The 13,874-nt window shown below is 38.9% G+C and overlaps 1 protein-coding gene across 1 annotated transcript in view; it reads left to right on the forward strand.

The window, feature by feature from the left end:
* Nucleotides 1-8,985: 8,985 nt before the first annotated feature.
* Nucleotides 8,986-13,874, forward strand: part of LOC137015604 (mucin-5AC-like) — a 65,991-nt gene continuing 61,102 nt past the window's right edge. The window contains 11 exon segments of the mRNA XM_067380652.1: nucleotides 8,986-9,080; nucleotides 9,169-9,230; nucleotides 9,705-10,011; nucleotides 10,124-10,238; nucleotides 10,358-10,445; nucleotides 10,556-10,644; nucleotides 10,982-11,192; nucleotides 11,280-11,405; nucleotides 12,499-12,616; nucleotides 12,709-12,847; nucleotides 12,970-13,077. Of these exon segments, the coding sequence (XP_067236753.1) occupies nucleotides 8,986-9,080; nucleotides 9,169-9,230; nucleotides 9,705-10,011; nucleotides 10,124-10,238; nucleotides 10,358-10,445; nucleotides 10,556-10,644; nucleotides 10,982-11,192; nucleotides 11,280-11,405; nucleotides 12,499-12,616; nucleotides 12,709-12,847; nucleotides 12,970-13,077 (1,458 nt within the window).

Here is a 13,874-nt window from a genome sequence, read left to right on the forward strand (position 1 = left end):
GGAAAGCCTGAACAGCTCTGAGGACCAAACTTGGCTCCTCCAGAGCGGGGCCACCAGGAGGACTCTGTGCTTGTCTTCCCTGATTTGCCTGATGACCTGTGGGATCAGAGCAATCGGGGAAAAGCGTAAAGGAGGGTGCTGGGCCAGACATGGCCAGACACACAATAAATTGGGCAGTGAGAGTTGCCTTCTGAAGCGAAGAGGCCTACCTCTGCCTTCCCGAAGAACTCCCATATCATGAGAACTCTTCGGGCCGCCAATCGCGGCCGACTTCTGTGCTGCAGTGAAACGCTCCATAAAGCCCTCTACTGCTGGCCCGAAGAGACCAGAGGGAGAGACGTCAGCTCGTCGTGAACCTCTGGGAAAAACGGGGCGCGCGTTGGCGAGGGGCCTGGCGGGGACCCGGCAGGAACCACTCGTCGAGCCTGCTCCGTGATGGCTCCTCTGGCAGAGCCCATTCGAGGTCCAAAACCTCTACTGCTTTCGAAAGGATGCGGAAGAGCTCGGCATCCATACCCGGCTTGCAGTCAATGGGCTACAGCGAGGGAAGACAGGCGGGGTCAGAATCACTGGCCCAACCTTCAGTTTCAGAGGCCGAGAGAGATGGAGTCATCAAGCGGCTCGTCCTCAGAACTGGCAAAAGAGACGAGGTCGCTCGCATCTGCCGAGTGACGCAGCTCAGGGCGGGAGAACAGGACGGGGGACTGCTCTCGCGGAGAAGAGGGTGAGGCACGCGGGGAAGCCGGCGTGACATCATCCAACTCCGTGCGCTGGGCCGCTCTGCCCCGCTGTCTCTTCCTAGCCGGCTCGCAGGAGGAAGAAGACGGGAGGGCGCGAGCGGCGGGATACTGTGTGCAGACTGGGCGATCCGCAAGCGCAGAGAGGCGAGATTCATGTTCTCACAGTGAGAACATGAGGTCCCGGTGAGCGCGGCCTCTGCATGGGGTCTGCCCAGGCAGCCGACGCACTCACCGTGCCCGTCATCGTCATGCAGAGGGGCTCTGCATGTGCCACACGAGTGGCGCGGCATTTGTAACAACGCCACCGCTGTGAAAACAGCGTTTGAGGGGCTCTTTTAGAGCGACGAGGGCTGCTAGAGCGGTGAAAACCGCTGTTGGAAATGTCTTTTAGAGCGGCAATAAACCGCCGTAAAATTGCTCTTTTAGGCGCGCCGGATGGCGGCAGGAGACGGGCTGGCAGGTGGCCGGAAGCGGGAAGCGGACGGCTCGAGACGCTTATTCGTCGGCGAGCTCAGGAGTCAGCTGCGGGAGCCTCTTCGACGACGGCGAGAGTTTCTTTCCAGGCGAGCTTCTTCCAGGCGGCGAAGGCTTCAGCCGGAGATCAGCGAGGAGCGATGTGAAGTCGTCGCCGAAGGAGAGAGAACTGAAATCCTATGGTGAAACGCCCGCTCATATAGCCCTAAACCCTGCCCATTTCAGCGGGAATATTCACATGCTCTGTCGCCATAGGCCGCACAGCTATGCCGAGCAGTCATTGATTCAACAACTTGTCTATGAGTGAACCAATGACGATGCAGTTACACTGCCTTATTTAAAAAAGGCTTCAGTAACGGGGAAAAAGGAGACCTTTCCCCTATACGCAGTACGAGTGAAGTATCGAAAGGGAACAAGAGTTCTGTACATGGAAATGACATAGAGTGAGTCTCAAACATTGTTTCCTCCTTCTTATATAAATCTCATTTGTTTAAAAGACCTCTGAAGAACAGGCGAATCTCAACATAACACCGACTGTTATGTAACAGTCGGGATGTATGCCCCAATATTTGCATATGCGAGACATTAGACAAGGGCAGCCAGTATTAACGTCTGGATGTGCACAGCTGAATCATCAGACTAGGTAAGCAAGCAAGGACAACAGCGAAAAATGGCAGATGGAGCAATAATAACTGACATGATCCATTATAACATGATATTTTTAGTGATATTTGTGAATTGTCTTTCTAAATGTTTTGTTAGCATGTTGCTAATGTACTGTTAAATGTGGTTAAAGTTACCACCGTTTCTTACTGTATTCACGGAGACAAGAGAGCGTTGCTATTTTCATTTTTAAACACTTGCAGTCTGTATAATTCATAAACACAACTTCATTCTTTATAAATCTCTCCAACAGTGTAGCCGTTAGCCACGGAAAACACTATCAAACTCATTCAGAATCAAATGTAAACATCCAAATAAATACCGTACTTACGCGATCAAACATGCTGCACAAAGAAAACTTTGTAAAGATCCATTTTGAGGGTTATATTAGCTGTGTGAACTTTGTTTATGCAGTGATAGAGTCGAGAGCTCAGGAGGGGGCGGAGAGCGAAAAAAACGTTCGATGGCACCTTTAATAAGCAATAGTGGACCAGCTGGTTGTTCCCGTCTTAGATCTTAAGTTGCATTCTGTTGAAACATCTTGAATATTGACTTTCGCTGGAAGCTTGTCAAGTGATAACAATCATGGAAGGTGTATATTGTGAATGGATTTAGTCCTTTGTTAAAGTGACAAACCAAATGATATTTCTAAAGGCAGAAAGTGATTTATTATTTATATTTATTTGTGCACCAATGGAAAAGTTTACAAACTGTTTTTGGGTTATGCAAGTTTGTTGTTGTATAATGTAAAAAAAAAAGTTGACCTAACTTTAAAAAATAAGGCAACCTATTGTATTAACTGATTAGTTTAAGTTAAATTAACTAACAACTGACAACTTAAATACTTCTGTCTTTGTTTCAATCAAAAGCACACTTGAGGCGGATATTACAAACCCAATTCCAATAAAGTTGGGACACTGTACAAATTGTGAATAAAAAAGGAATGCAATAATTTACAAATCTCATAAACTTATATTTTATTCACAATAGAATATAGATAACATATCAAATGTTGAAAGTGAGACATTTTGAAATGTCATGCCAAATACTATCTCATTTTGGATTTCATGAGAGCTACACATTCCAAAAAAGTTGAAACAGGTAGAAATAAGGCTACGTCTACACTAATCCGGATATATTTGAAAACTGAGTTTTCGTCTAAAAATGCTACGCGTCCACACTATCATTTTCAAACGTTTCCCAAAAGTTGCTCATCCACACTGAAACGTATGAAAACGCTTACATCCCCCTACTGCGCATGAGTAAAGCTTCGACCTGCGTCATTCCCGCTAGGCGTTTATTTACTTTCCGGCTCTTTGAAACTTTGAGGCAATGTCGAGGAAAGTTTTTTAAATGGACCAACAGTGTGGTGGAGTTGTTGCTGCGAGTAACACAGGAGTATAAAGTGGCCAAAGCAAGCGAGAATGTAGACTGGGAGACGTGTCTTGGCTGAATTGGTCATATGACTGCATCACATGACTAAAAATGCATCATCGTATTCAAAAGCCTCCATTTTCACAGTCCACACTATGACGCGAAGACGGCGTTTTCAAATGTATCCGCTTTGGAGAACGTTTTCCAAAAGCTATGTTTTCGTTGACTTAAAACACCGTCTCAGTGTGGACGGAAGGCCAAAACGGAGAGAAAAATATACGTTTTCAAACGAAAACGTATAAGTGTGGACATGGCCTAAGAGGCCAGAAAAGTTAAATGTACATATAAGGAACAGCTGGAGGACCAATTTGCAACATATTAGGTCAATTGGCAACATGATTGGGTATAAAAAGAGCCTCTCAGAGTGGCAGTGTCTCTCAGAAGTTGGGCAGAGGATCACCAATTTCCCCAATGCTGCGGCAAAAAATAGTGGAGCAAAATCAGAAAGGAGTTTCTCAGAGAAAAATTGCAAAGAGTTTGAAATTATCATCATCTAAAGTGCATAATATCATCTAGGGGTGACCCCGAATAGTCGACGATTCGAATCTTCGATAGGAGGAGCCTGATTCGACTATCAATCTCACAGTCGAATCGTCGCAGAGGTGTTATGAGACGAGATATGGGGGCGCTCAATATCTGATTTCACATAGACATACTGGTTCTTTCCCAAAAGGTTAATATACAGCCTATTATGTTAATACTGTAAATAAAAATGTGAAAAGAAAGAAGCTTTTAATAAATATTTTTAATGTGCGTGAATAAATCCAACCTGTGACCGATTTAAGTTTCACTTCCATGATCCGTGACCAGCAGATGAGCATCTTTACGGCAGGGATTAAATCTTCAACAATGCCTGAGATAAAGTGTACAATTGGATGCACTTTGAAATGGTAAAGATGATCAAAAAAACGTATGATGCAGGTTGTGCCAACAGCTCATGTCCTAGAACTCAACAACAACAAACACTGCGCCGCGCTTCTGCCGGCCAACTAGCTGACTAGAGCGCGCTATTTGAAAAGACTCAAACGGACACAGGCAGATCGCGTGAAAGACTGGAGTATTCTCTCTCAGTCAGGTAAGGTAGCTACAAATGATTTCAAACTATTTGAAATGTAATTTGATTTTTGGATTCTGTTAATGTTTAGCTAAAAAGCCTGTCACTCCAGTTTAGCATTTATTGTCGATCTGCAGTTAAAAAGACAAGTTGACAATTCTAGCTAGGCTATACTTTCTTTATTTTAATAATTTCTTTAATTTTAATTTATTTATTGATCACTCTGGGTTACCTAATTTAACTATTTCTGGCTTGTGTTTTAAATTAGACCGTTTTAATAAATGATAATAGCCTATCTGTTCTAATTCAATTCTGTAAAATAATGTTTGATAAAAAAAAAATATATACATTTTTCAAATTATTTTATTTATTTATTTATTTATTTATTTGTTTGGTGCATCAATGTTGCGCTGTAGATTAGTTAAAGCTTGCTCGCACAGACACCGATGTAATTTGATTTGCCGACATATGGAATGTATATCTATCTGCAGTGTGGCCTTTCTGCAGTTATTAATATATATATATATATATATATATATATATATATATATATATATATATATATATATATATATATATATATATATATTAAAGTTTATTGATCCAAAATGTTTTTATTCATTTGCTTCTATATCCTTGAGAGTGATCTGTATAGGCTACATTGTGGCTGTGAATGTTTATCCACATTGCCTTTCATTTGATTAAAAAAGATAAAATCATTGTCAGTTTCGTCTATCACTTAACAGGCAGTTTGGTCGGTTTATTAGAAAGATGTTTCTCTGTGCTGTGTGTGAAAGAACATAAAAGTTGTCTTAAGCCGTGGGTAGACTATAGCCAGGCCTTACTTCATTTTCCGTGTCCAGCTCCATCTCGTGCACAGTGCAGCGTGAGAACCTTTCAAAGTCCATGCGCACTTTCCAGTGGACTGCTGTTTTTAAGCAACCCCCCCAGTCGAATATAGGCAATCTGATTCGAATCGGATTCGACTATGTAAATCCGTAGTCAAGGACACCCCTAATATCATCCAAAAATTCAGAGAATCTGGAACAATCTCTGTGCTTAAAGGGCAAGGTCGGAAAACCATACTGGATCCCCGTGATCTTCGGGCCCTTAGACGGCACTGCATCACATACAGGAATGCTACTGTAATGGAAATCACAACATGGGCTCAGGAATACTTCCAGAAAACAGTTGTCAGTGAACACAATCCACCGTGCCATTTGCCGTTGCCAGCTAAAACTCTATAGGTCAAAAAAGAAGCCATATCTAAACATGATCCAGAAGCGCAGGTGTTTTCTCTGGGCCAAGGCTCATTTAAAATGGACTGTGGCAAAGTGGAAAACTGTTCTGTGGTAAGACAAATCAAAATTTGAAGTTCTTTTTGGAAAACTGGGACGCCATGTCATCCGGACTAAAGAGGACAAGGACAACCCAAGTTGTTATCAGCGCTCAGTGCAGAAGCCTGCATCTCTGATGGTATGGGGTTGCATGAGTGCGTGTGGCATAGCCAACTTACACATCTGGAAAGGCACCATCAATGCTGAAAGGTATATCCAAGTTCTAGAACAACATATGCTCCCATCCAGACGTCATCTCTTTCAGGGAAGACCTTGCATTTTCCAACATGACAATGCCAGACCACATACTGCATCAATTACAACATCATGGCTGCGTAGAAGAAGGATCCGGATCCAAAAATGGCTACTACACGCAAATGACCAGACATGTCCAAGTTTCCAGTTCCTGTATTTCCTAACTGTTGTAAAGCATCAAGAACTGTTTATGCTCTGTACTAAAGTGCACTATATTGCCAAAAGTTTTGGGACGCCTGCCTTTACGTGCACATGAACTTTAATGACACCCCATTCTTAATCCGTAGGGTTTAATATGGAGTTTGCCCACCCTTTGCAGCTATAATAGCTTCAACTCTTCTGGGAAGGCTTTCCACAAGGTTTAGGAGTGTGTTTATGGGAATTTTTGACTATTCTTCTAGAAGCGCATTGTGAGGTCAGGCAGTGACTGCTTGTGGTCAGGACTCTGTAGGCCACTTCCTCCACACCAAACTCACTCATCCATGTCTTTATGGACCTCACTTTCTGCACTGGTGCATAATTTTACTAATTTCCGCAAAATTTGTTCTCCCACCCCGAGTGCCAACACATGAAGCCGCCTTTCAGTAGCCTATTCAATTTTGTTCTTTTTCGCTGTTTTTTTGTGATTAAAAATCTCACCTTGGTGAGTACTGACAAACACAGTCAGTTATGTTTTAAGTGAACAGAAACAGTTGGCTGCATCCGAAAACTGAAAAATGTCCCCCCTTCGGAGAATGCATTTCAAGTGTCAAGGCATGTTCCAATCCAAATTTAGCTTTACTTTCTGTATCCTGAGATGCCTTCATCTGATCGAATTTTGAAGGCAGCATAGGACCTGTCCCAAATGGCACACTTCATTTGCACTTTCGGTCTTGTGGACCGCTGTGTGTCCGTTAAGTCCACAAGACCGTAGGGTGTCCCATTCATCATTTATGCTTAAAGAAGGGTGCTCGTGAGCGCCCCCTTTGCGGCTGCTATGCGCCCTCGATTTTGGGTGCCATTTGGGACAGGGCCATAGATGTGTCCTTTGCTACCTTTGATGTCCAACAATCCTGTGCTTTCCATTCTGTGACAGTTGAGCTAAAAAATAAAGATGACATCTAAAAGTTGTCGTTGGTGGTCATTTTTCACCATTGTTTTCCAATTTTGATGTAATTTCTAGCAATAAGTTTTTTTTGTAGTAATTAAATATTCTCTTAGTTATCTCCGAAGCTCGCGCTATTTTGCTGTAGATTATTAAACTGTTACACTGCCTGCAAAGTCATTGCCTGATAGGGCACTGAGACAACAAGTCAGCTGCCTAAGTTTTTGATTGCAGCTAGTTGAGAAAGAAAACCCATGTGTAACAGTATAATGGATACATGTGTCAGGTCTTAAAGTGATATCAGCCTAATATGCCTGCTGCCAAATTAATAATTTCTATATGTCAAAAAAATCTATGGGGAATTTTGAGCTGAAACTTCACAGACACATTCAGGGGACATCTTAGACTTATATTACATCTTTTGAAAAGATGTTCTACGGCACCTTTAATATACAAGACTGAAACTTGTACTGCAGAATGTCTAATGCCTCCTACAAGACCGGAATTAAAGTTGAGTTAAGTTAATCAAGGATCAAGATCTCTAACAAACAGGATCAGGTTGCCATTTGGGTGATAGACCAATAATCTGTATGGGATTGGTTTAGTTGTGTAAATACACTTAATGTAATAACTGTAATGGCCATGTGACATATCTAAGCACATATCTTTGCACACAATTGTACATAAACAACATAGGCATGAAACAGGATTTGAATTTTACATAAGATTAAATAATTAAATGGGAAAGCATTATATAAACTACAGTGGTTATTCAGCTGGTTTTTCCAGTTATCTTACATTTTACTCTATCAGAAATATCTTAGAAATTTGAATATTGACTGTCAGTGGAAGCCTATGAAGTGGTCTATCGAATATGGAGTGACTCAGTGACACAGCAGAAGAAATGAGGCATGGGATCTTATTTATAAATCACATATTTGATCAAATTAAATCCAAAAGTCAATGAATTTGTTATGCATTTTTATATGTATGCCAAAGTCAAGTCAAGTCAAATTTATTTATATAGCGCTTTTACAATTGGTAATTGTTTCAAAGCAGCTTTACATATTAGAAGCACAGAAAAAAAGGGAAGTGGTTAAAACTGTACAAACAAGCGTGGTAATATGTAACATATACAAGATGGTGCTACATTAAGCCAATGTTGGCTGACTTCCAGGGGTGGAAAAAACCCCCTAGGAGAAAAACCCAGCGTGCTAGCACTAGGAAAAAAGTCCTAGGAGGGAAAAAACCCCTTGGAAGATATATATATGTAAATGTATATGGAGATCAAAATCTGAATTGTACATTTTTATTATAGAGATTAAAAATCGATTATATATAAATATATGTATATTGTGTTATAGGGTCAAGCACTGTTGTTGATGTACAGTTTTATAGTATGTATGCTGGTGCATGCTGACTTAATTTACAGTTAGTTCTGGTCCTCAAATGTGATTGGCTGACCAGCATTTCAAGAGTCCAACAGTACTGGGACATTTCACTCTTTTGAATCATTTCTCTTGTCTGTGTTTGTGGCATTCCAGACAGGCTGATCCTGCTTTCACTTTGTTTGAAACTATTTTTATGTGTAGAGTGAAATATAGACAAAATAACTGCCAATATTATGTCTTCCTGCAAACAGGGTCTCTTAAATGCAAATACCTTGATAAATAGTAGAACTTAGCAACAGTAGACAGGTAGATATTTATTGATGCGTCTTCACTGCCAGAACCCACATCCTTGTTTAGTTTGAGATGGCACCAAGTTTTGCATAACTATTCTCAAATACATAGGACATTACATGTCCATTATTTGATTAAAAGATAGAATCTTGTGATAATGCTGGGTTCCACCTTCTGATCACAAATTACATTCTTCCAATGAGATCTAAAATACACTATAAAAGAGCAAGCACTGAAAGACAGCTCACATTAGCTGTTGAAGATGCTTCTTGACTCCATGGGGACTGTGAGGATGTCCCAGATGTGGATGCTGAGATGGGTCGTCCTACTGGTGGGGCTGCAGTCCATACAAGCAGGTTAGAAGACTAAACAATTAAAATAGTTTTGTTCTCATTTCACAATGCACAATAATATTGTAAATATGTATCTGTTTTTTTTTTAATGTTTATATAGGAAATTATATGGATGGTATGAGCAATTCTATGGACTTAATGACAACAGCAGCTGGTAAATATTTAATTTTGATGTGTGTTATGTATTATATGTATTAATTAGGGAAGTCAATTTAATGCCTTTTTATTAATTGTAGTGCTGGGAAATGTAGCACATTCATTTCTTGAATATGTTTTTATTAGAATAATCACAATAATAATAGAAGTTAAAAAGATACCAATACATAAATATATTAATATATAATATTATAACTATATAATATATAATAATAATAACTAATAAATATCTGAATATGTTTTTTAAATAAATGTCTGACTGGACCTACACATTGTCTTATACAATAAATGCCCTCACAGTGATGGTAATAAGAGCAAAAAATGTAAAAACGTGATTCAACCATTCCTCTTTTTTCTTCTTTTTTTTTAGTGTTCCCTCCCACCATAAAAACTGTGATGGTAACTGGAGGTATTAAGTCTTCCATTGTTTTGTTTTTTTGGTAAATAATTGTAACTGCCTTTTCAGCGCTAGTACAGAAATATTATTAATATATATTCTCTCTCTTGGATTTAACAGAGCCAAATCCTGATCATCAGTCCACAATATGCAGCACATGGGGAAATTTCCATTTCAAGACATTTGATGGTCATTTCTTTCAAGTGCCAGACACATGCAACTTCATTCTAGCGGTGACGTGTCACAGCAAACCACCTGATTTTAACATCCAAATGCAAAGAGAGACTGTAAATGGCACAATCGTTTTTAGCAAAATCACAATAGATCTGCTGGATGCAGTCATTAAACTCACCAACTATGACATCACCATGGACGACCAAGTGTGAGTTTATTTTTATTAACTTAAGACTGCATCCAAATAGCCAAGATTTTCCTTAAACACATCGTTCTTTTGCTTATGTTAATGCAGTGTTTTTTTTTACTTGCTGTAACAGTGTGTTTAATTCAACCTATAAGAACGGAATTACCGTCGAGTTGAGTGCATCAAGTGTTAAGATCTTTAACAAACATGGAGTGACTGTCTTTTGGGAGAAAGACCAATCTTTATTGGTATGCTATTTCTCTGTTCAAATATGCAATTACTGTACAGTAATATTTGTGACCCAGTGGGTCAAAAAAGGCCTGATCTCAGTCCTCTAATAATCTTATATTTTTATTTGATGTTTCAGATTGAACTTCCTGAGAAGTACAAAGGTCAGACCTGTGGACTCTGTGGAGACTTCAATGGCAACAAGGATGATGATTTGATTGACAAAGGTAAACCTCATTATGATAAAATCACCTGCTTAAGTAGTTCAGTAATTTATATTCTTTTGATGTCACATTTTGATGATATCTTTATTTGTTACCATTTGAAACATGTATAGATGTTTCTGTTCTGACCGAATGGAAGGTGCCTTCACCTGAATCCTGTGGGGACGTCTTTCTTCAACCTAATGATCAGTGTGAAAATCAGGTATTATGAGAAAATAGTTGTTGTATTTATTTTAACAGATTTTTTGGTCTATACTCTCATTTATTGAGACATTCATTTATTGAAAAATTTCTTATAAATTACAAATTAGAACATTGGTACATTTTCTGATATGCTCAGTGTATCATATGTAGAAAATAGTTTGGAATTACAGAGTATTTGTCTTAAATTCTCACATTCTATTACATTTCAAATTTATATTTTATCATATTTCAGTATTTGTTAAAATTTGTTATGGTTCTATACTATCAGTTGAACAGCCTTTAAAAATGCTAAAAATCACCAGTGGAGTCCTATGATTTTTTTTTTTTTCTTCCAGAAAAGCGTTTGCCAGCAGTATCTCGCCAGTCCAGGGTTTAGTAACTGTTTTAAAGTGATGGACATGGGTTCATATGAAACAGCCTGTGTAAACGACCTGTGTCAATGTTACGGCAATCACGACTGTCTCTGCAACACGCTCACTGAGATTTCACGACAGTGCACACATGCTGGAGGAAAACCAGGAACATGGAGGACAAAGCAGCTTTGTCGTGAGTATCATTTCTGTCAGGGGACTAGGCTGTAAACAAATGAAAATAATAGATTTGTGATGTATTATATGTTCTTCTGTGGAGCAGCAAAGTTATGTCCTCTAAACATGCAATACCTGGAGTGTGGTGGTCCGTGCAAGAACACCTGCTCAAATCCAGGCGCAAGTCTAGTGTGTAAAGAACACTGTGTGGATGGCTGTTTCTGCCCTGAAGGTGAGAAATGATTTACAAAATACTAGGAGGTGTTTTTTGCACCTAAGCATTACCACTTGATGGGTCTATTTTTAAAGGTGCCCTAGAATCAAAAATTGAATTTACCTCGGCATAGTTGAATAAAAAGAGTTCAGTACATGGAAATGACATACAGTGAGTCTCAAACTTTATATAAATCTCATTTGTTTAAAAGACCTCCGAAGAACAGGCGAATCTCAACATAACACCGACTGTTACATAACAGTCAGGATCATTAATATGTATGACCCCAATATTTGCATATGCCAGCTCATGTTCAAGGCATTAGACAAACCAGTATTAACGTCTGGATCTGTGCACAGCTGAATCATCAGACTAGGTAAGCAAGCAAGGACAATAGCGAAAAATGGCAGATGGAGCAATAATAACTGACATGATCCATGATAACATGATATTTTTAGTGATATTTGTAAATTGTCTTTATAAATGTTTCGTTAGCATGTTGCTAATGTACTGTTAAATGTGGTTACCATCATTTCTTACTTGTATAATTCATAAGCACAACTTCATTCTTTATAAATCTCTCCAACAGTGTGTAATGTTAGCTTTAGCCACGTAGCACAGCCTCAAACTCATTCAGAATCAAATATAAACACCCAAATAAATACTGTACTCACATGAGCCGACGCATGCATGACGAACATCTTGTAAAGATCCATTTGAGGGTTATATTAGCTGTGGGAACTTTGTAAATGCACTGTATTATAGTCAAGAGCTCAGGGGGCAGGGAGCACACGATTTAAAGGGGCCGCAGCCTGAATCTGTGCATAGTTAATGATGCCCCAAAATAGGCAGTTAAAAAATTAATTTAAAAAATCTATGGGGTATTTTGAGCTGAAACTTCACAGACACATTCAGGGGACATCTTAGACTTATATTACATCTTGTAAAAACAGTTTTTAGGGCACCTTTAAATGAAGCTTCTTCTTGCAAGAATAACCTTATCATGGTTAAAGTATTACATTAAATACAAGCAGAGCTTAAATATCAGAACTGTTTGGTTTATTATGTTCTCATTAAAAATGGTACACCTTTTTTCTGACTTTTTGTAAAGGTACGGTTGAGGATGACATTGGTGGTAATGGTTGTGTTCCTGTGAACAAGTGCCCATGTGAGCACAATGGTGAAATATACTTATCAGGAAAGTCATACACACAAGCTTGTAAAAAATGGTGAGTAATTTGTAATAGAACACACAAACCAGACAAACCAGACATTTGACAGAGATTTTGCATATGATAACATTGCTGCCATACTGTCTTAGTAAGTGTACTGCCGGACATTGGACCTGCATGGACCTGGAATGTCCCGGAATCTGCTCTGTTGTGGGAGGGTCTCACATCACCACTTATGATGGAAAGAGCTTCACCTTCAGCGGCAACTGTGACTACATCCTCACTAAGGTCTGTGACTCTCAATAAAGCAAATGCACTTTAAACTGCACTAAAAGATACTCACTGAAATGATCAATAATTTAAATTATTAATTTAATTGTTTTTTTGTTTGTTTGATTGTTTGCTTTCAGCACTCTAATGACAGTGATATTGCTGTTGTGGGAAATCTGGCAAAGTGTGAACTGAACCGAACAGACACATGTCTAAATTCAGTTTCCCTTGTCATCTCGGGGACCACTGTAAGTACTGTTTAATATTCATATATTTATTAATTCCTAAATGACCTCATAACTAATTAAATAATCTATTTATCTCAAAATAATAGTCCGACATGTTGTCACACTAAGCTATACTGGCTTTCAGCAAAATTTAAAAAGCAAAACAATAATGAAAAACAACAATTAATGAAAAAAAGTAAAAAGGCCCTTATTAATTAATACATTCCATTTCTATAAATTCTAAGCGACAGCACAACTCTGACATTAGGAAAAATAGCCCAAGAACATGCTTCAACCTTTCAGTTAAAATCACCAGCAATTACAAAAATATTCATTATTTTTATGATTTCACAGAAATCACTAATTTAAGAGGGTTTTGAACTATGTATTTGCTATAGAAAACAAGCATTTGTGTAATTAAACTTTTGATTCAGAACGTAATAGTCACTGATGTATTGACATGTGACAAGTTCTCCATGAGACAGCTAGCCTGGTTCTTCCTTTTGTTGTGGCATCCTGTTTATAGGATTTTTTCACCCAAAAAAATAAAATCCTGTATTCATTTACTCTCACATTGTTCCTAACCCATACATGCATGGTTGCTTTTTTAATGCAATGACAAAGAATAGAAACTGTAGCTTTCAAGCTTCAAAGAGCATACAGAAGCACCATAAGTATCATAAGAGTAATTTAGATGATCCTTGTGCTGCTGTATAATAGCTTTTGTGAAGAACAGAAATAAATTTTGCTAGTAGTGATGTCTGCCTGATTATAAATAAAGAAATGACAAATAAAGAAAGAAATGTATAAAGAAATGT

The sequence above is a fragment of the Chanodichthys erythropterus genome, chromosome 24 (genome assembly GCF_024489055.1).
Source record: "Chanodichthys erythropterus isolate Z2021 chromosome 24, ASM2448905v1, whole genome shotgun sequence".
In the NCBI taxonomy this organism is placed as follows: domain Eukaryota; kingdom Metazoa; phylum Chordata; class Actinopteri; order Cypriniformes; family Xenocyprididae; genus Chanodichthys; species Chanodichthys erythropterus.